The sequence below is a fragment of the Tenrec ecaudatus genome, chromosome 4 (genome assembly GCF_050624435.1).
Source record: "Tenrec ecaudatus isolate mTenEca1 chromosome 4, mTenEca1.hap1, whole genome shotgun sequence".
Taxonomy (NCBI): domain Eukaryota; kingdom Metazoa; phylum Chordata; class Mammalia; order Afrosoricida; family Tenrecidae; genus Tenrec; species Tenrec ecaudatus.
In genome coordinates this window covers 72,693,391-72,716,249 of record NC_134533.1, presented here as the reverse complement: position 1 = coordinate 72,716,249, position 22,859 = coordinate 72,693,391, and the positions used below count along the sequence as shown (strand labels likewise).

The following is a 22,859-nucleotide window of genomic DNA, read 5'->3' as shown; positions in this document are numbered from 1 at the left end:
CCTCTGGCTGTCCCTCCAGTGCTTGGAGGAGTTAGAAAGGCAATGAGCAAAGGGGACCAGAGCTGGTGACTTTTTTTCACTCAAGGCATTGTTGGTTGTTGGGTGAACTCTGAGTACAGCTACCCAAGAGAGAACCGATTTAGGGGGTGTTCTAGCAGCAGGTCATCAGTCCTATTTCCCAAGATGCCTTTGCGTGGACTTGAAACCATCAACTTTTCAGCTAGCCCATGACCATGAGTGCTACCCAGGAATGAAGGACCCAGCAGTCAGACACTGACCACTTTAACTGGCCTATTAAATGAGATCACAACCCTAGACCTCAGGATGCCTTCTCTTGTTGCCCCCTTCTCCCATTTCCCATTGGCAGCTGAAGACTAAGGGCAAGAAAGATGTGCTGAAGTCCACAGTCGGAGTGCAGATCACGGGTAGCAGAGCTGTAGGGGCCCCGCTCCTGGGCTAAATTTGCAGGTATCTGGGAAGCCTCCGGAGATAGTTTAATGAACAGCTCCAAGAGGCCTTTGTAGATCACAGCACCTCCAGCCTACAGCTGGCCCTCCACCCCCATGGCTGTGGCCCCTCTGCTTCACTGTTCAGTAGAACTCCAAGTGCTGGTCCTTCGGGATGTTGAACTTGAGCTTATGGGCCTCAAAGAGGTTGCTCAACTCCTTGATGTACAGCTGGTGTAGTTGGTCCACCTCCTCCTGCGTGGGCTGCAGGACCTTCTGCACCTCGATGGGCTTGCCCACTGCAAGACACAAAGGTGGGCGGTAGTTCAGAGCCAGACTGCTGGGGGCCATGGGACGCCTGGGGGAGGTAGGCACCCAACCCCATCGTCATCCCTGCAAGAAAGTGTTCTTTCCACTTCATTCTAGGTAATCCACTCTTACTCTTATTCTTTTTTAACTTTTATACCTTTTTAAAAAGGAAAACTCTAGCTTTGTTGACGTGCTCAAATGTTAACGGCACTGTTTTTTTTAAGTTAAAAAACCCTAAGTTTTATTGTATTTGTATATATATACTTAAAGCTGTGCCCCATCAACCATTTGTACGTGTGCTGGGTGGTGGCTGTAACGTAGCCAGCGTGGCAGGGCGCTGGGCTCTGTGTTACCTGCTTCCCTTCCACTAGCTCCCCTCATTCTCATCACATTCCTATGGGGAGAGAAGCTGCGAGGTTCCTGTTGGACAGGTGAAGCAATGAGGCTCAGAGAGGTTAAGAAACCTGCTCAGAGCCACACAGTCAGGAAGAGCAGGGACCAGGTTTTAGATCCCTGGGGTGGTACTTTTCATTTTAAGGCCAACAATGTTCTTCAATGAGCTGCCAATTGCAAGGACCTGTATTTCTACTGTGAGGCTGGTGCACGGCCCAGGCAGCTCTTCTCCCCTCCCTCCCTGCACCTGCAACACTGACCCCTTGGGACTGCCTACTCCCCGACCTCTCCTTTTGGGAACGACTCGGGAGGCAGTGGTAATACTAGAATTCATGAAATGATTGCCGCACAGCACAGGGCAGGGTAGGGCATAGGCGCTTACCAAGACTGTGCTCAACTCACAAATGAGTGAGTGGAGGAACACCCACCCTTGAGACAGACTTGGCAGAGGGACCAAATAGACTCTAGAACCACAGGAGAGGTGCCCACACGGCTGGAAATACATGATGCTAAGTCTGTGCACTGAGGCCCATGTCCTTTACTCACAGAACAGGTCTCCATTTCTAATTTAGAACTCACAGAGTGCCACTTTAAGAAGTCCTGGTAGCGTCATGGGTTGTGCGTTGGGCTGTGAACTGTAAAAGCAGCAATTCAGACCCCACCAGCTGTTTCATGGGAGAAGGACGAGGCTGTCCACTCCCATAAAGATGTGCAGCCTTAGAAACACCCAGGAGCAGTTCTACTCTGTCCTCTGGGGTTGCTGAGTCAGAATTGACTCTGTGGCAGTGAGTTGAGTACTAGATTGGAGCCTGAGCAGTGTATAGGACAAACATTAGACTATTAACCTCAAAGTCGGTGGTTCAAACCCACCAGCGCCTCCAAGGAGGAAAAATGAGGCTGTCTGCTCCTGTAAAGACTTACAGCCTTAGAAACCCTGTCACACAGTTGTGATAAGTCAGAATCTATTTGATGGCAATTGGTTTTGATTGCTGCTTTACACCCAATTTTTAAAAAATCATTTTATTGGGGCTCATACAACTCTTAATCACAATCCATACATATATCAATTGAGTAAAGCACCCTTATACATTTGTTGCCCTCATCACTCTCAAAATTTGCCTTCTGCTTGGGTTCCTGGAATCAGCTCATTTTCCTTTTATCCCTCCCCTCCCTCCCCGTCCCCCCTCTCTCATAAACCCTTAATAATTTATAAATTATTATTTTATCTTATCTTACACTTCCCAGTGTCTCCCTTCACCCACTTTCCTGTTGCCTATCCCCCAGGGAGGAGGTTATATGTAGATCCCTGAGATCGCTTCCCCCTTTTTACTCCCCCTTCCCTCCTGGTATCGCCATTCTCACTGATGGTCCTGAGGGGTTCATCTGTCCTAGAGTCCCTGTGTTTCCAGATCCCAACTGTACCGCCGTGCATCCTCTGGTCTAACCAGGTTTGCAAGCTAGAATTGGGACCATGATAGTTAGGGGGAGGAAGCATTTAAGAACTAGAGGAAGGTTGTGAGTTTAATTATTGCTACACTGAACCCTGAGTGACTCATCTCCTCCCCACTACCCCTCTGCAAGGGATGACCAGTTGTCTACAGATGGGCATTGGGTCCCCATCATGCACTCCCCTCATTCAGGATGATAAGATTTCCCCCCCAACTTTGTTGCTTGAAACCTGGTCCCCTCAGCCCTTCATGATCATACATGTTGGTGTGCTGCTTCCATGTGGGCTTTGTTGCTTCTAGATAGCCGCTTGTTTACTTTCAAGCCTTTAAGTCCCCAGGTGCTATATCTCTTGATAGCCGGGCACCATCAGCCTTCTTCACCACTCTTACTTGTGCACCCATTCATCTTCAGCGTTTATGTGGGGAAGGTGATCACACAATAATGGATTTGTTCTTTGGTGTCTGCTACCTGATCCCTTCAATACCTCATGATCACACAGGCTTGTGTGCTTCTTCTCTGTGGGCTTTCTTGCTTCCAAGCTAGATGGCCGCTTGTTTGCCTTTAAGACCCCAGACGCTATATCTTTTTGATAGTTGGGCACCATCAGCTTTCTTCTCCACTTTTGCTTATGCACATGTCTGTCTTCAGCAATCATGTCAGGAAGGTGGGTATCATGGAATGACCATTTAGCTGAGCAAGGTGCTATTGTATTGAGGGAGTATGTGCGAGGAGGCCCAATGTCCACCTGCTACCCTACTACCAAACTTATAAATATATGCACATAGGTCTATTTCCCCCATAATCATAAATATATTTACATATGCATATGTCTGTATTTAGTCTTCTATGTATGCCCTTTGTCTCCTACTGCTTCCCTCTATTTCCTTACGCTTTCCTCCTGTCTCACTACCATGTTCAGCCTTCATTCTGGTTTCAGTAATTCCTCTCAGTTACATTGCCCTTGGTCACTCCCTACCACTCTTCCGATCCCCTCCTTCCACTGGTTTTGAACCACTTGTTGTTCCCTTATCCCTGGACTGGCCAACACCTCCTCCCTTCCCCTACCTCCCACACTCTCATGTCCCTCTAGGACTGTTGGTCCCGTTATTTTCTCACATTGTTTGTCCAGCCTATCTTATCTAGTAATATGTACATGAAAATGCAGATGGCTTTGACAGCACCAAAGTGGCTCATAAAAACATGGCGTCAACAGCAGCAACACCAACACGTTAACAAACAAAACAGCCACTAACATACAAAATTTAAAAGAAGAGGGAAAAAAAGAAATAAAACAAGACAAAAATCCTGTTAGTAGTTCGGGGTCTGTTTGTTGACCTTTAGGAGACTTTCTACCCAATTTTAACAGACGTGGATAGGCCTCCCTTTGACCTATAATGCCCTTGCCTTCACGAACTTTTATTCCATCCTTTGGGTCAGCATTAAGCCCTCCTTCTCTAGCATTTAAGATAAAAATCAGGTAAAATTTAATTCAAATCTCAGTTACACAGCTTAATTCTGAAAGGCATGGCCATCTTTTGCTGGCTGCCATCAGGGAAATGGGACTGATTCTCTCAGCCTCCTGGTTCCTACGAGGAATTGTGTTGCTGCACCAGCCAGCCCAGTGCCTGGCCCCGCAGGTGCTCTTCAGTTGGTAGAAACTTGTTCTGGGCAGTAGTTACATTTCTTATCTCAGCCTGCCCGATCTGCTTGTGTGTTTGTTTCCCAGGATGGAACACCAGCTCGTGAGGACGAAGGTGTACATGGTGCATTGCCAGGGCCTTCTGCAGCACCCAGTCCAGGCCCCTTTCTCTATACTGCCCCTACCCTTCTGGACCTTGGCTTACCCACGGTAGTGATGGGCCGGCGGTGGGGTAAGAAGCCAAAGCTGTACTGGAAGATGCCTCGGCCATGGAAGAGCGGAAGAGAGATGCCCATGACCTTCTGCAGCTTGAGCTGGACCCAGCGTAGCCAGGAGCCAGGAGGGTTATCAACTTGGTCATATACTTCATTCTCCCCAAAGGAGAATATGGGCAGCAGAGATGTTCTAGAAGGAGACATGGGGTGAGGGCATGGGAAAGACCCCAGAGAAATCACAAACTCCACACTTTCCTGCTTTCCAGCAGGGACTTGGCAGCCAAGAATTGGGGTTCTTGGCTGGAAGGGAGAAGGACCCCTGAATTCTCTCCTAGACCTATCATGACCTCATTTGATGATGACAGGCAGGTCTCTGTCCCTCCCAAGCCACAACCATCCAGCTTCCCCAGACCAGAATACATCAGAAGGCTCTCCCACATAGAAAACTGCTGCTAAGGTTCTTAACAAATCTCCCTGAGCTCAGCTGGCTCCTCTTTCTCTATGTACTCGGGGATGCACACCAGCCCCACTCTCTCAGCTCACACAGGTCTTGGGTCTCGGTCAGCCTCGGGGAACATGTTCCTTTGATCACCGAGTCTCCCCTTGGGGGGGGGGGGTCTCTGGGTCATTGTAGACAGAATGCTTCCCTGCCTGAGATAGAACCTTAATGGGGAATGGGCTGAGGCTCTAATCTGCGTTCGTCTCTGTCTTCCCGCCTCCATATCATCCTTGCCAAATTGCCACCAGCATCCAGGGGCCCAACCCAGGCAGGAGCTTGATACCCATGTGTCAGAGCGAGCTTGATGAAGCCCTGGCGGCTTTTCAGCAACAGCTTGTATTTTCCAGGCTTGGCATCCAGCGCCTCCTTGGCACCTCCGATAGCGATGACCAGCAGGTTCCCGCCTTCCTTCTTACGCAGCAAGGAAGAAGCACTGTTTTTGTGTGATGCCACCAGCCCTGGGAAGAAAGCAAGGTGGGTCAGAAAGGGATGAGAGAGCAGAGCCTGTGAGGGTGGATGGTCCCTCCCAGGAAGGAGATGGCCTGCAGTGCCCACAGACGCCTTCCCCCCTCCCACCAAGCCGAGTGTCCCCAAGGCGGAGCAGCGCTCCCTCTTCCCAGCTCATTGCCCATGAGCCACCCTGTGGGGTAGGTGTGGCTCCCCTGCGTTTGACCACCTCCTTTCCCTGCATCTGCTTTTGGAACACATGCAAACTGGTTCACAGCTCCCCCTGCTCCCCACCATGCTCTCAGGTACAGGAGGACTCACCTCCAGCCATGAGGTAATCCCTGAAGAAGGGGATTCGGAACCATACATCCAGCATCAGCATGTAGCGGTGGATACCAGGGAAGACGGAGGTGAAGTTTGTACTCTCAGTGCACAGGTTTAGCACGGCGCCGACCACCATAATCCCATGGGGATGGAAGCCGGCAAGGTAGTTCTTGGAAGGGTCCAGCTCAGCCGTCTTGACCAGCTGTAGGAACGGCACCCACTGAGGCTGAGCTGGCCCTGCATGTCAGTCTCAGCTGGACCCCTCACCAGCAGCGGGACCCTGGGCAAATTGTTCCCCCTCTCTGAGTGGCCAGCTCTCCATGCATAACATCTGACCAGAGATTTTCCCGTGTGGACCGAGAGAAGGGGTGCGACAGCCCCTGGGGTACTGAGGTGCCAGCGTACCACACACTCCCTGATGGCTTGGGATAAATGGCTTCCCTCTTAGGCTTCTTGTCTGTGCAGCTTGGATACCTGGCCCCAACCTGACTATTGCCCCCAGCTCCTAACAGATTCCCAAGGCTCCAGAGCGTCCCTTCATCTGAGCCACCCTCTTGGATAGGGTAGGGTCGGCCCTGTGGGTTTCTGAGATGGCAACGCTGGTTTTTAAGGTTGGAACATCAAGATTTTAATGTGAAGTAACAAAATAAATAACAAAATAAGAAACCATGATTAAGCAGATAAAAACACTCCTCATTTATTTATAAATGTACAAAGGTGGAGAGGCCAAGGAAAACGAGCACAGAGCAGGACAAAAGTCCTTTACACTCATATAAGCCCCTCCTGAAAATTCATTTTGGACACGGTAACTCTACAAGAGTTTAAAGCCTCTCTTTTTCTCCGCGTTACCTGGCAAGATATGATTTGAAGGCATCCAGTGTCCACACGGGGCGCTGCTATGCTAGCCAAGCTCTGCTTCTAACAAAACTCAGCCCAGTAGCTCCCGACCACCCCACAGCCACTCTTTCCTTCCTTTCTCATACACCTGATCTGGGCAATAGGCCCTGCGTACAATGCTGCAGGGCAAAATCCCCCAAAGAGAAGTAAAGATCCGAGTCATAAGGAGACAGGATAAAATAATGAAAACAAATCCCCGGCCCCTCAAAACAGATATATATATAATATGAGCAGGGTATTGGACTTACATCGGAATGACTTATGATGGCGTCATGAGCATTCATAGGACAAAGCTGGGTCGGTTCTTGTTAGTTTGAGACGACACAGACTAGGAGGCTTGCTATGAGTTGTCATCGACTCGATGGCAGTGAGTTTGGGTTTTTCAGAGACCAGGAGACTGATTCTGGTTTACTTCTCTGTATAATGTGGCCCCATGCTCCCACCCCCACCACCCCACCTGTCCCTGTCCCTGGGCCACTCCCTCCCTCCAGCCACAGCAAACAGCAAGCTCTATGGTGGGGTCAGATCTGCAGCAGGGAGGCTGAAGCCTTGAAGTGGAGGGGGAAAGCTGCTTGCTCTAGCTCAGTGGGTCTCCACCTTCCTCACGCCGCAGCCCTTTCACACAGCTCCTCATGTGGTGGAGACCCCCAGCCATAACATTATTTTCCTTGCTACTTCATCACTGTCATTTGGTTACTGTTATGAATCGAAATGTAAGTATCTGATAGGCAGGATGTATTTTCATTGTTACAAATTGAACATCATTAAAGCATAGTGATTAATCACCAAAATAAAATCTAATATATTGTAAGATATTTCTTTCTAATGACAAATAAATGAAATTTTGTCTTGAACATGGTGTAGCATGGATGGCAGTCTTCATGCCGGGTACTTGTATGTGGGCGTATCTACATGTGGGAGGACCCGCCTGGAGATGGATAGAGGAGGGGTGTCTTGGTTTCTTAGACCATCAGAAATAGGTGTTTTCCAGTGGTCTTAGGTGATCCCTGTGAAAGGGTCATTTGACCCCCCAAAGGGGTTGCAACCCACAGGTTGAGAATCACAGCTTCTCTAGCTGAAGTGCGAGGAGGGGGGCCTGAGCTGATACCTTCTGAACAAGACTGCTCCCAGAGGCTATGGGACAGACTGCAAGGTAGCTGAGTCTGCTGAGACTATTGACGTGGGTGGGCCTCCCCTTCCCCAACCTGCTGGTAACTGGAACACAGACAACAGACCTAAGAGGGTCCCCAGAACCCTTGGGCCAACCCTCATTCCACAGGCAGGGGAGGCAGGCCAAGCCTATGCTGCCCCTATGCCCTCATTTGCAGAGGGGCTCTGGGGACCATGGGAAGAGAGAGACCACCAACTCGTCAGTGTGGACAAGCCTTTTTCCCTCAAGCAGCAGGGATTTTCTGGACACGAAAATAGGAGGAGAGCTTCAAAGCATCCCTGGGGCAACGGGATGAACAAATAATGGAGGGAAATGGAATGAAAAGAGAGTGACATCTTCTCACGCACCGTTCGAAGCTCCCTCGTGGAGAAACTGGGAAAGAAATCTCCGGCGATTCTCGTGGCAGAGGGAGTTCCTCAGGACCCCACCGGATGCTTCCGTGAGACTACCCTGACACCGGGGCATGTCATGAGAAGTCTCACGCTCTGCCGGGTGGGGGAGGGGGAATTTTGTGCCGCTTTCATAAAGTCCATTCCCAACATCCCTCAGAAAAAATAAAATTTTTTTAACATAAAATGCAACTAGCAACTCTTTCTAAGGAAGTTAGCCTGTAGAAATGGCCCACATTTGTACAAGAGACCCAAACAAGGTCATCAACTGCCACTTTTTTTTTTTTAATGAAAAGCTTTTGTGTCCAGTCAAATATCCACCCCTAGGGCCCATTTCAGCTGATGCTGCCCCCTCCCACCCAGTGCCCTACGCAGCCCAGAGACGTGTGAAGCAGGCTGCCTTGGGCGATAAAGAAAATGGTCACCGGCGATGGTTTAGGTGAGAAAGCGAAGGACAAGACAATGCCTGTCTAACACCGCCGTTATGCAGAGAAGGGGACACGGATGTGCTTGCATACAGACACACCAAATGGGAAGGACGCTGAGCTGACAGCATGAAATGGGAGGAGGCTTCCACCAGATGGTGTCCGCCCTTTGTGAAGGTACCAAGAGTGTCAGCCACTTCCCATTGGTGAATGAAGGAGTGAGGGCGGGAGTGTATATCCCCTTCCCTTCGTATAGAGTCATTTGGGTGTGTAGAGGGAGCCCTAGTGGCACAGTCATTAAGCACTTGGTTCCTACTCAAAAGGGCAGAGGCTCTGCTTTGCAGGAGAGAGGTGAGGCGGCCTGCCTCTGTGAGTGAAGCTCACAGCCTTGGAAACCCTATGGAAACCCTACGGAGGAGTTCTGCTCTTCTCCTTTAGAGGGAGGCAGTGGGCCGCACTTGGCTCCTTGGGTTTCGGTTTTGCACAGTTTTGCTGCCTGAGGACCTGTGAGAAGATATCTATGTTCATGTGTCCAAAGATGTGCACTGATCACCGTGACTGTCCAGGTGAGGCCCCATCTGCACCTGCCCAGCCAGGTGCACCTTTGTTACCCTTCTCACCAGCCCCGATCCCACCTAGCTTCTGAGCTCAGAGGAGATCGGGAGCAGACAGTATAGCATGGCCGTAGGCCTTCAGGTATATTTCTGTGTGACCACCTTCAACCTGTCCCTCTGCCCAAGTCCATCCCCAGTGGGTACTCCGGATAGACTATGGAAGGAACTTCACTAGTGGGTTCCAGAGGTGGTTTCAAACTGCTGACCTTGGGGTTAGCAACCCAACCAGTTACCCCTTCCATTCCCAGGGCTCCTCAGAAGGAGCGAGTGGCAAACGTCCCCAGCACCTCCTACATTCCAGACACCTGCCCCTTACCAACTTGCTCCCTCCTCCATCAAACCCTAAGGGAAGCACCGGTGCGACTGTCCCCATGAGGAAGCTTTGACATGTGATTCATTAACGGGTTCAAGGTCACACAGCTAGTTTGAACCATGTAGCCCATGTGCATTGATAACCAGCAGCCTCTGCCACCTTGTAGGAGCCCCAAAATTACAGGTGGCAGCGGGGGTGGGGTGGGGAAAGGGGGCGTGCACTTTGAAGGAAACAACAGAAAGAGTCTAGAGAACTGAGTGGAGAAAGTGGTAGAGGGAGGGGCAGGAAGAAGTGGGTGGGTAGCAGGACTCCCGAGTGCAGGGACTTTAGAAAGTCCCAAGGCCCAGGCAGGATTCCTAATTTCCTGAAAATCCCATCACGAGGCATAGTGCATAAAGTCACAATAAGAACTGGTTGTTGGTGGTGGTGTTGATAGGTACCCTCAAGTCCGCCCCAACTTACAGTGACACCCCCCCCCCTATAAAACAGAATACTGCCTGGTCCTGCGTCATCCTCAGTCATCGCTGTGCTTGAGCACATTGTTGTAGCAAACCATCTTGTTGGGGCTCTTCCCGCTTTTCACGGAGCCTCCACTTACTTTACCAAGCATGATGCGTCCATTCTCCAGAAGCCAGTCTGAAGTCCCACCATCGTCGCCTCCAAAGACTAGTCTGCCTGTCCAACTTCGGAGATAGATTTGTTCGATCTTCTGGCAACCCAGGGTTTACCCCATCCTCCTGTCAACCCCGTCCTTCCAATGCATCCACTCCCTCCCCATGCAAATAGGGCGCGCTCTGTTCCTGAACCCTTCAAGCCAGCTTGGGCTACAGATTCACCCACTGCAGTGCATCCTTTGACTGGACTTCCCAGGGGTGTCTCAGATTGGAGATACGTAAAATGACACTCCTGGTTGGTTCAGCCCTGTCTCTGTTGATCTGTTGATAAGCCAGCTTATCGGTCTAATTAAGAGTTTTGTTTTCTTTCTGTCAAGGTGTCATCTGTCCTGAAGACTTTTCTTTGATCGCCATCAAGTGCTTCAAATCTTTCAGGAGGAAGGTGGTATCACAAGCTAATGAGTCTTCTTTCCATCCTGATTCTGTGTTCTTCAGACAGCCCAGCTTGGGATCATCTGTTTAGACGATGAAAGGTTACAAGTCTGATGCATGCCTTTCCTGATTTGAAGTCACTCGGGATCCCCTGTTCTATTTTATCAACCGTGTATGGTGATGTACAGGTTCCACGTGAGCACAAGTAATTCTTTTCGTCACAATTTTATGTTGGCCATAATTTGTTGAATGCCACCGCATAGTTCATAAAACACAAGTTAACATCTTTCTGGTGTTATCTGACATGAGCAATGATAGCACTCATTCCGTATCTTCTTCTGAATCTGAATGGAATTTCTGGTAATTCCCTGTTGATGTGCTCTTGCAACTATTTTTGAATTATCTTCAGCAAAAATTTACTACCGTGTGGTCTTCATGAAGACATTAAGAACAACATTTTTAAAAAAACATATGATAACTAAGGAGACTGAAAACAGATAACTAAGGCCAAAGTGGACGTTAGAAGAAACTTGCTCTTATGTGGAGTAGCTAGAGGCAAAGAAATAAGTGAACAGAAAATTCCAAAGGGTAGCTTCCGAAGATGAAGGGCAGTGTTAGAATGAGATGCGCAGAGAGGCGGCGTTCTCCAGCAGAAGGGTGAGAAACACTCACATCTCTCAAGCTGAAATAACAAGAAAACAATCCTCCTTAGATCGCAAGATTGAACAAAATATGGAAGGACCCAGCAGCCATCCCAAAGACACAAGCATTTCCCTTACTTTTCGTGGCATGCCTTCATCCTGTGGACAGTTTGGTCTTGAGGGATGAGCATGATGGAAACGTTTGCCTTATGCCTAACCCGCTTCCAAAAGTGCTCAATCGCTTATGTTTTAAATCTGTGTAAGCGAACATCACACGGTTTTTATTTAAAAGCTTTCATATTTATTTTTCAATCGTATTTTAAGTTCTATACCATTGGTTATATTAATGATATTATTATTAGAATGATCAAATACTTCATGGAGGTTAGTTATATTATTTCTCAAGCATGTGGTAAGGCTACATCTAAAGCAGACCAGGGATATAGATATTATAATCCTTAGATATACAGATGGATTTTGAGCTTACACCTAATGATAAGCTCGAATCTAAGACAAATTAGCTCTTAAGATGTGATCCTGCTCCATACTTGCTCTCATAAAGCGATCACTGAAGATATGAGTGTGATAGCAAAGTGTGGTGAAGAAATCAGAAGGTGCCCTACAATCAGAAAGAGTAACATTTGAGGTCTTAAAGGCTTGTATTAAAACAGCAGCCACTTAAGTAAGGTACTGGCTAAGTCCAAACAGAAGGAGCACACCAGCTCATGTGATCCAAGTATTGTAAATTGCAAAATCCAAGATCAGAAGAGGGAATTGGATCAGAGCTTAGGTTCTGAGCAGGTGACAGTGAAAGCCCAAAATCCATTTGCAGAATCCCCTTGTGGTTTAAGCCCTCATTGATTTCCCTCAGGCCATTGAGCAGCCTTGCCCTCCGACAGAGTGCCCTGGAGAGTGGAGTACTGCAGGTATCAAACACTGCCATCTAGTCAGTCCTGCCCATAGTGACCTGTAGAGAGGAATGAAAACTGCCCCTGTGGGCTTCTGAGGCCGTGCATCTTTGTGGGAGTGGGTGGCCTCATCTTTCTCCCTCAGAGCGGCTAGTGGGCTTGAGCTACCGACCTTATGATTGGTAGCCTGGCACGTAGCCCACGATGCCACCAGAGCTCCTCGTGAGAATAAGTTGTTGTGTGATGTCAGCGAGTCAGTTCTGCCTCATGGCAGAGCTATTAGAGTTCATGGTCTGAAAGGTAAGCGCCTCTCCGCTCTATTCACAAAATACAAACATATTTTAAAGGTGTTCCCTCCTCTGCCAACTTCCTGAAAGAGATTCAGCTTTGTGTCCATTCCAAAGAAAGGTGACCCACAGAAATGATTGAACAAAGGCCATTTATCAGAAGTGAGAGAACCTCAGAAGTCATCAGATGACCACTCGTCAGAGGGGTGCAGAGAGGCTCATGAACGCCAGGGGTAGCTTGTGACAGAAGGAGGACTTCCCACCTCCTGCTCACCCCAAGATGTCTGCAGAGCTTGTGCTGGAGAGGTGTGTGGGTCCTGCCCTGTTCTGGAAGGCTGGAAGGCAAAGTCAAAGCTAATGCTATCTCGCCCACTCCATTGTACTGCCCACCCTCAGAGAGTGGTGCTGCAAAGACTCACTGCTGTGGTGTCCATCCTTAAGGTCTTTCACAAGCCACACCTTCCCTCGCCCATAAGCCCGAGCCAGGGGGATGAACCCCCCAGCCATAAAGGTTAACAGCCTTTGGAAACCCTTGGGAGCCGGTCCACTGGGGCCGATCTCCCACTGTGGGCTGCATTTTCCTCTCCCTGGCACAGCAGGGAGAAGGGTCAGAGTCTCAAAACTCAGCCGTCCCGCCTCAGATGGAGGCTCTGGAAAACAGCGCCTAGGCAGTTTGCTTTACCTTGCGAACAGCTGGTGATGGAGCTGTCTGTCTCAAGGGCCACCTCAGGCGTGTGTCACCTGCCATGTCTGGTGACGCCGAGCAAGTTCTGCTTGTCTGCTGGCAAGACTGAGGGGGAGGAGATGTGACAGGGAAGGTTACCCCACCTGCCCACTCCCTGCCCTCCAACTTTTACCCCCACCTACCACTGTGCAAGTCTCTGTTGGCTGACTTCCTGCCCTTTGTCCCTGCCCTGCCCCGTCCACTCCTTTGCCCTTTGTCCCGGAGGCTCACTGGGGGTGATTGCTCAGCCTTTGCTTGCCCTTGTCAGACTCCAATTCAGAGCCAGACCCACAGCGGCACCCTGTAGGGCAGGGTAGAACTACTTCTTGGGGCTCTGAGATGGTCGGAATAGGAGCAGACAGCCTCATCTTTGCCCAGAGGAGTTCAAACTGCATAACTATGCCCCTAGGAGCTCCTGAAGGACCGCAGGGCTCTCAAAGGGGAGCAAGGCAGGAGCCCCAACTCTGCTGCATGATATCCATGAGTCCGGGGAGTGGTTTCACCTCCATGAGCCTGTTTCCTCCACTCCCTCCCTGACTTGTGGCCCAGTTACTGAAAAGGCAGGATGGTGCTGGAGAGGTGACACTGTGTGAAGGTCAGAGTAGCCAGCCCCCAGCCACAACCAGGGCTCCACAGGGTCCCCAGGGGCTCAGGGAAATAATCCTACTGAACAGGTAGCCCCCACTCTTGACCTTCAAGTCTCACCAAAAAGGGCACTGTGAGTGCCTTGCAGTCTGGGCGTTAGTGGGTATCATGCGGCATACCGTGCTGCAACTGCTCGTTTGCCGGTGTTCTCACTCCCAGATGCCCCGTGTCACGAGGCGCTGTGAGTCAAAGCCATCTACATCAGGGAGGAGGCAAAGAAGGACTCTGGAAAGATGAGACAGGCTAAAGGCCGTGAAGGCAACCACACAGAGCCCTGCACTCACAGCAGGCACAAGGGCCCTCTTCTCCCCCAAACAGTTACACCCTCAGAAACTCAAAGGGGCTGTTCCCCGCAGTCCTGTGGGATCCCCAGGCATCAGATCAGACTGGAGGACAGCGAGCCTCAGAGCGTGTCCATGACGGGCCACACAGACACACTGGCTGCGCGGGAGTGGGAAGGCCAACCACTCTATACCTGTGAGCATATGTGGCTGTAGGCTTGACAGAGGATGTTCTGTTCTGCATGTGCATTTACCTGTTCCTCAGTGAGGTCCGGGGAGATGATAGAATATAAAAACCAAGCCAAACCAAACCCCCTGCCCTCGAGTCAATTCTAACTCCTACCAACTCCATAGGACAGAGTAGACCCAGGGTTTGAACCATCAGCCTTGAAGTTGGCATCCCAGTGCTTAACACATTGCGCCACCCGGGCTCTTCATAGTAGACCATCAAAACCAAAGAAGCAAACCAAGCTCACTGCCATCAAGTGGATTCTGAGCCACAGGGCTTCTGAGGCTGTACATCTTTACGGGAGCAGAAAGCCTCTTCTTTCTCCATGGAGCAGTTGGTAGCTTTGAACTACTGACCTTGAAGCTAACAGTCTAACGCTTGGACCACCATAGAGGGGGCAAATTTTTGAAACCATTTTTTGTGATAACCAATAATTTGAGAGAATGGAGCCTGAGGACTCAGGACCATGGACTTGAGGGACATCAAGGTCAATTGGCATACCCGAGTCCACAAAGACAATGTTCTACATCCAACTTTGGTGACTGGAACCGGGGGTCCTAGAGCTTGGGAGTGCCCAGCAAAGGTGCAACTAGTGGTCTCCCCGCAGCAGAGAAAAGAAGAGTGACAAAAATCAAGGACACATGGATACAAGCGGCCCAAAGAACGAAGGGACTATTCCAAGCTCAGCCTCCACAACCCTGAGATCAGAAGAGGTAGCCGGTGCCAGTTACCACTGCCCACCCCTCTGAGAGGGATCACACCAGGAGGCCCAGGGTGGAAATTAGAAGCCAAGCCCACTGCCCGTTAAGTCAATTCTGAGACATCACTACCCTGCAGGACAAAGAAGAATTACCCAAAGAACTCTCAGCAGAGGACTGTCTCGTTTCTCTTCCTCAGAGTGACTGATGGGCTTGAACCACAAACTTTTCAGTTAGCAGCCCAACACTGAACACAGTGGGCTGAACAAATCTCAAGGGGCAGGTGGGTGGGGGTCCCGAGACCATGGCCCTGTCTGAAGTGTGGATCTATTCAACTCTCAGCTTAGCAATGGAGAGGACTACCGGAGGATCGGTAACGCTTAACGCCTGAGTTGGCATGCGCTCCCTCATCAGCACAGTCATCGCACAAGGCCGGCCTTTGCCCGGGGATAGAGCTCAGGAGGCAGGAAAGGGTGGGAAAGAAGGACAAACAGAAGCAGCAGACTCGAAGCAGTGGGGTGAGTGCTGACGCGTGGTGGGGCTTGCGATCCAGGGCCTGAAACCAAATGCACACATCATGGAATGGAACACCAAACTGCTTGTGACCCTTCACCCAGACCACAGCCAAGAGTTAGCCACAAAACCAAGAGGCCCTGCTGGGAGTCAGGGCACGCCCTGGTCTGTGATGAAGCCTGGTGTCTGGAGCCGTAGGAAGGAGTAGAAAGGTGGGCAACGTCTTACTCCAACAATGAGCCACACCTACGCTGGACAGCCATCGTCACTGACATGCCCAGCTGCCACCAGCTTTCCTGTTGACCAGATCTCTGCCCCCAAACTCACTGCCACTGGGTCAATTCCCACTCTTAAGGACCCGAGATCAGCTTTTTGGGACTTTAAATCTTTTTTTCTTTTTAAGAGTGAGTTTATTAAAGGGGAATACTTTGGAGAAGAAGTCCAAAGGATCCCTTAGCTAGCCTAAAAGGCAGAGCCTGTAAATCTTTACAAAGCAGAGAGCCTCTCTTTCTCCCTCAGCGCAGCTGGCGGGTTTGACCTCCTAACCTTGCAGTTAGCAGCCCAACATATAACGTACGTGCCACCAGGCCTGGTAAAAATAAGCCAAACTCACTGCCATCAAATTGATCCAGCCTTACAGTGATCCTATAGGACAAGGTAGAACTCCTCTGTGGATTTCTGAGACTTTAAGTAGAAAGCCTCCTCTTTCTCCTTCTTAGTGGTTGGTGGTTTCAAACTGCCAACCTTGGGCTCAGTAACCTCTGCTACTGGGGCGCCACCTATAGTGTGACCCTATGCAATGTTTCATACCATCAGATGCCTCAGTTGTTAATTGCATCATCAGAGTAAATGTTTATGATTTGAGGATCATGAACTTTTTAGGTATGCATGCATTAAAATATATTTGTATGTTTATATATGATGTTTCTAATCCCCCAAAGACAACAACCAGATTTATAAAAGATACCGATGCTAAAAGCCAATAGTAATGCAGACTGGGGGCAGGGGGAAGGAGTTCCGCTTATGTCATAATTTGCCATAGAGCAGCAGTTCTCAGCCTGTGGGTCGCAACCCCTTTGGGGGTCAAACAACCCTTTCACAGGGGTCGCCTGAGACTATTGGAAAACATAAATATTTCAAAATACATAATTACATATTGTTTTGTGATTAATCACTATGCTTTAATTGTGTTTAATTATGTTCAATTTATAACAATGAAAATATATCCTGCATATTTACATTCATAACTAGCAAGATTATGGTTATGAAGTAGCAACCAAAATAATTTATGGTGTGAAAATAATTTTAGGGGTCACCGCAACCTGAGGAACTGTATGAAAGGGTCGTGGCATTAGGAAGGGTGAGAACCACGGCCCTCGCTAAACATTTCTCCTTCCCTGTTCCCAGAGGCGGCCCAACTGACCCTGCCATGTGCTTCTCCTTTCCAGTCCTAGCACAGGGGAGCCCCCTGCCCAGCTGCTTAGATCCAAGCAAGGGTTTGGTCATCTGGGATTCAGATGGGAGCTGCAGGATTTGCTCACTTGAATTTCGAGGCTGACCTTGAGTCTCTAGGGCTAAATGCTCACCAGTGGCCATGGGGTGCCCTGAACCAGTCAACGATTCAAAGGCACTCAGAGTTACAGGGACTGGTGTGCTGACTGGATATGGGGGCGGGGGTGGCAGTGGGGACTCATAGCTCAGAATGGGCAAAGACCACACACAGCGCAACAGAGTTATGGTCAGAAGAGGACCTGAGAACTCGTTCAGGCCCTCTCCCTTCCATGGTTACCCAGGGTCAAGGCACAAACAAACCAGTAGAAAACTTGCTGGGTGACCTTGCTCATACCCTTGTCTCCTCATCTGATGAAGGCAAGTGTGGGCTAACGGGTCTCCTGGGGCCTGTGAGTCAATTTCCTTTACCCCTCAAACCTGGGCCAGTGGGAAGGTTACCCCTGTCGGATACATATGTGTGCCACACCACGTCTTCCACAGAGCCGCTTCACATCCTGCACTTTGGTCAGTGCCCCTGTGAGCACGTGTACGCGGGGACTTCCCCTTCCCACTGCATGGATGGAGAAGCCAAGACCAGAGAGAAGCTGGGACTCTCCCACCTCAACAGAACCCAGCTCTTGCCTCCCGCCCAGTATTCTGCTCATTGCACACCGAAAATGTGGGAACACACGCCAACCAACCCCAGCCAGCCCCTTCCCCTACCAGCCCCGATACTCACCGAAGCAGGGAAATAGTCTCTCATGTAATTCCACAGAGAACAACGCCTAATAATAGGGATGACCCTGCCCCCCTGCCATGGCTTGTCCCAGTCCAGGTACCACCAGGTTGAGTAGAGGACACTGAAGATCCAGAATCGTGTGAAGAGTAGGCCTATTAAGATTGCGAAGCACATCGGGGCTGGGGAGGGAAACGGCTGTCATTAGTGGTCAGTGGGCCAAAAGAAAAGCAAACGAGAGCCCCAGAATGAGCTCTGCCCACATGCCCATTCCTGGCAGCACTGTCCTATCCAGCCCTTGACCCCAGGAGAAAGAGACCAGCCACCGTGTCTTCAAGCAGGGAGTCCAGGACCACACTGGGAGCATGGCTTCAACCCCAAGTCGGCGCTCCAAAAGCACAGTCAATGCCCTATAGTTTCTCTCTGACACAGGGTCACTGTGAGTTAGCAATGTCTCGCAGACAGCAGACTTTATAGTCCTGACTCCAACAGTCACTTCCCTCCTGAGCCTCCTCTTCCAATTGCTGCTAAATCCACTCGTTGGAGCGGACCCCGGGTGTGTCAGAGTTGAACTGTGACATACAGTTCTACGCTCACCTCTGTGGGCCGCCACCGCGTTTCCCATCCTGCTTCATCTGCCCAGTTAACTGCCCCTGGTAGTTTGGAAATACATCACTGGGCCTTTCTCCCTCGGGATGAACTCATAGCTCCAACCTTTGGTTAGCAGCTGAGCACATTACCTGTGTATGTCACCTGGAAACTCCCTACTGCCTCATTCACACCTGCCTTCACCAGCTGCCCGTAAGCAGGTGTAATGTAACAGGTGTGTGCTAAAGGCCGCGGGATGTGGTGGTCTACTTTCCACTGGGGACTCTAGGATAAGAGAGCCTGTCCTGCCTACTCCAGTCTCAACTTGGCAGAGACAATTTTGGCAAGGTTCCTCCTCTCATTAAAGCTTTCTGTGGCTTTTCCTTGAACTTCAAGACAGTGCAAGCATCTTTTCAGAGAAGGTACGTAAGTTGGCTGAAGTCGCACAGCAAGCTACCAACTAAGGTGGGACCTGGGATTCAGCCCTACTCTTTTGGGCTTGTCATGCTCCCAACATTTATTCATTCCTTCAACCACGACTTATCAACTCTACCCCTTCTAAGTTCTAGAGATACAGTCAAAAACAGGGCAGCTGTCAGAGTGGACTAGGACTTACTAGGTCAGAAGGAGTATGTGAGTCAGAGGCGGGGAGACGGAAATGGAATCACCAATTTGGAAATCCCTTGTGGATCCTGGACCCTCAGGGATGGGTTCAATTGTATTCCTTTAACCCTTTCTTCGTCATTCCCCCAAATATAGCCAGGACCTCCAAAGTGAACCAGGTGCTCATAAATGTGCATAGTCACCCAGGCTCACAACAACAAGATGGCAAGAGCCGAAATGCCCCTCAGCAGAAGAAGAGAGAGAGAAACTTCGGCACATGCGCACAGTGGAATACTCCGCCTCCCTGAAAAACAAGGATGAGGCCACCAAACGCCTCCTGGCACAGATGGGCCTGGAGCTCATGACACCAAGTGAGGTGGGTCAATCACAAAAGGAGAAACACTCCTTGAGACCAATGTTATCAAGAAGATAAAAAGATGAAGGTCTTCATACCAAAGAACTAGCCTTTGCTGCTGACCAGGGAGGGGTAGTGCGGGGGGTGGGGGTGGCGATGGAGCAATAGAGTAGGGGGCAGGCAGTGTTCACGTGGGCGGAGGGAGAGGCCGCATTCCACAGGCGGGACAAGAAAATCAAAGGGGGCTGGGGACTAAGCAAGCTATTGGGGGCATTGATAAGCAGCTTAATGGTTGGATACAGAGTTGGTGACTTGAAATGTAAACCTCCACCTAATTAACAATCTAAAGTAGATCCAGGTGGCCCTATAGAGGCAGTGACTGGATAGGAGTATGGCAGGGGAGGGTGGGGGTGGTAGGAATGGAGAGCTAACAATAAGTCTGAGGAGAACATGTCCTGAAACTGGTGGTGGTGGTGACACACATATGCATATGATTGCATGATAACATGGTATGATATGTGAGGGAGATGTCAATAAAACTTTAATTTTTTTTAATAAGTCTGTTACCTCTCCTTGGTTCCCCTGTCAGAGAGGCCCTTACTCCCCAGGGGCCTTTAAGCCTACAGGATTCTTTAATCCTCCCCTGTGTTAGTCTGGGTCCATTAGAGAAACAAATCCATAGAAACTCATGTATAAGAGAGAGTTTTAGAGGAAAGGTAAGTGCACATCAAGAAAACATCCCAACCCAGTGCTGCCCAAACCCACAAGTCCAACATTAGCCCATATGTCCGACACCAATCCACAAAGTCCTCCGTCATCTCACAAAACACACGCAATGACACTGACTGCAGGAGAAAAGCTGAGTCAGTGAGTGTGTCAGCAATTCAACGCTGGAGGGGTCTCCACGTGGCTGCTCCAGCACCCAGGGCTGCATCAGGATAGTTCCAGGTGGTTTCTCTTTTGGGATGTCTTGCAGGAGGGAGCCTTGCCAGCTGAAGCAGGGAACTGGCTAAGGCAGCTGCACCCTGGTCCGACCATTTATCTGCCCTTCAATTAACCCCACAAGTGTTTATTGGCCAGATTGGTACAATGAACTTTAACTATCTCATACCCTTTGACACCACCTGCAGGAAGCCCTCCTCTTTGTGTTTCTCTCCTCTCCGCCCTCCTCCCCAGGCTACCTCTCCATTGGCCGTTACAAGAATCATGCTGTTACCTCAGCACAGTGACTGCTGGCGGCTCCTCCCCCCTCCAGGCCTACAAAGCTCCTCAAAACCAGCTACACAGTCTCCGCCTCAGCCTCCCTGCCATTGAGTCAGTTCTGACTCCGAGCGACACTATAGGACCATGCAGGTTTCTGAGATGGTAACTCTCTGGGAGGAAAAAGTCCATCTTCTCTGAAGAGTGATGGTTTTGAACTGCTGACTTTTCGGTTAGCAGCCAACATGTAACCCACTTCGCCACCAGTTCCCCTTCACAAAGTCTCATCCCTGCTGACTCCCCGAACCTTCCTCTCCGCCGGTGCCTGAGTGGCTTGACCTGGCCTCCACCCCTCCTTGGCCTCCCTCCCCACTCCAGGCACACTGACACTCTCTGCCCTGTGGATCCCCTCTCTGAAATCCCTCATACTGGCTGGGCCACTCCACCTGCCTCTGCCACCTAGACCACAGGCAGCAAGCATGTTCTTGAAGACCAGGTCAGGCGCATTTTAGGCTTTGCACCCGAGACAAATGAAAGGATATTAATGTAGGTATGGGTGGAACTATTTAGAAAGTGGCTATGTGTTTTAAAGGAGCTTTAATGATGCTGTGGGTAGGCATTGGGCTGCTAGCTGCAAGTCTGACAGTTCAAACCTTCCAGCTGCTCCACAGGGGAGAGGTGAGGCTGTCTACTCCCATACAGATTTACAGCCTCGGAACTCCGAAGGAGCAGTTCTATGCGATTATGAATCACAGTCAACTCAATGGCAGTAGCTCTGTTTGTAAATAATAAAACCATTATTGAGCTTTCAGGCTAAAAAAAGGTTGGGGGCTGCTTTTCAGCACCAAGTTGTAATTTGGCGCCCCTGATGGAGACGGCCACTGCTTCCCTCCATCCGTCTGGACCCACACATCCTGGCTGCTTCTCCACAGCAGGCAGGGACCTTTAGCACCCAGATTGGACCTTGTCACGCCCTTCTCACAGATCCCTCTACCCTCAGGATAAGGTGGCCAGCTGAGGTGTGGCCTCCTAGACCAGGCACAAGGGCCCAGACTCCCTTTCTCTGCTGTCCTCCCTCTGCTTTGGTCCCTTGTGTTACTCTCGAGGTTCCCAAGCTACTGGCACAGCAGAGCCTGACGTGTGCCACGACCTGCAGGCAGGTAGATATGGCCAGGCAGCTACACTGCTCTCAAAGTGCCCGCAAGCTAGGTTGAGTTGAGGTCCCTCAATCCCTGTAGGCCCTGGTTGGCTAGAGGACACAGACTACCTGGTTCTTGCCCCCACCCACCTTGCTTCACCTTCTTGCTCTCAAGGTCAAGTGGTTTTTGACTCATGGTGTGTCAGAGCAGAACTGTGACCTTTCACAGAAGCAGATCATTAGCCTTGTCGTCTAATGCCCCTTGGGTGGATTCCAACTGCCAACTTTTAAACTAGTAGACAAGTGCTTAACTATGTGTGCCACCAGGACCTTTTCCCCTGTGCTCATCCCCCTGAGCGGAGCAGGAGCCAGCAGATCTTGCTGTTTACTCTGAGCTTGGACTTCCCCAGGCTTCTCCTTCCTGCAACATGATCTCTCTCTCTCTCTCTCTCTCTCTCTCTCTCTCTCTCTCTCTCTCTCTCTCTCTCTCTCTCTCTCTCTCCTTCTCCTCTTCTTCCTCCTTTTTTCTTCCTCCATCCCTCCCTCTCCCTCTATCCTCTCTACCCATTTCCCTTTGGATACTGCCTGGGGCATTAAATGCACCCTGGGCATTTAAGACACTTTCTCTCTGTCCCCTGGGGAGGAGCTAGGACATTTACAAGGTGTAACAGCAGGAAGGACAACCATAGCAGGGACTGGGAAAGCCTGCCCTTAACTGAAAAACTGTGCTGGGGGGATGTTTAGGGAGGAACTGGAGAGGGGAGTAGCTATGGACCATCTGGTACCGAGTTTCTCAGTTTCTTAGCCCAGAAGACACTGGGTAGGTCCTAGAGGGGCCCCTGGGCAGGACCTGTAAATGCTGCAAAACTCCTTGTGAATAGAAGTCTTTTCCCCCTAGTGTGGCTGGCAGCTCCCAAGCGGCCCAACTTACGCAGGATCAGGAAGGAGAGGACCCATTGCAGGACGGCCAGCGTCTGCATCCGACGTTGCCATGGCACAAAGAGGGGCGCGAACTTCATCGTGCCGGCTCCTCTGCTGTCGGCAGCGCGTTGCCACAGGGACCCTGGAATCCAGGAACTTTTGTAGCAACCTCAGGCTGAGCAAGCATGGAAGAGGCCACACCCAGCCCTGGTTCAAGGTATCACCCCCACCCGGGGAGGGACACAGTTCCCGCCTACTCTGGACCCAGGCTGAAGGTAAGGGCTTAACAACTGCAGCTCCCTCCTTATCTGCCCAATGGCCTGGC

General features: G+C 50.4%; 1 protein-coding gene across 1 annotated transcript; it reads right to left on the bottom strand.

The window, feature by feature from the left end:
• Window positions 1-590: 590 nt before the first annotated feature.
• Window positions 591-22,632, bottom strand: MOGAT2 (monoacylglycerol O-acyltransferase 2). Its single transcript, XM_075547784.1, has 6 exons — window positions 22,545-22,632; window positions 17,733-17,911; window positions 5,719-5,923; window positions 5,234-5,408; window positions 4,442-4,641; window positions 591-745 (listed from the first exon to the last, which is right to left on the bottom strand). The coding sequence occupies exons 1-6, from the start codon at window positions 22,630-22,632 to the stop codon at window positions 591-593; spliced, it is 1,002 nt and encodes a 333-aa protein (XP_075403899.1).
• Window positions 22,633-22,859: the final 227 nt, after the last annotated feature.

Coding starts and splice junctions, on each gene's coding strand:
- MOGAT2 (XM_075547784.1), bottom strand. CDS start 22,632: ATGAAGTTCGCGCCCCTCTTTGTGCCATGGCAACGTCGGATGCAGACG. Junction 17,912..22,544: donor CCTCTCCTTCCTGATCCTGC/GTAAGTTGGGCC, acceptor TTCCCTCCCCAG/CCCCGATGTGCTTCGCAATC. Junction 5,924..17,732: donor GAGACTATTTCCCTGCTTCG/GTGAGTATCGGG, acceptor CCGTTCCTACAG/CTGGTCAAGACGGCTGAGCT.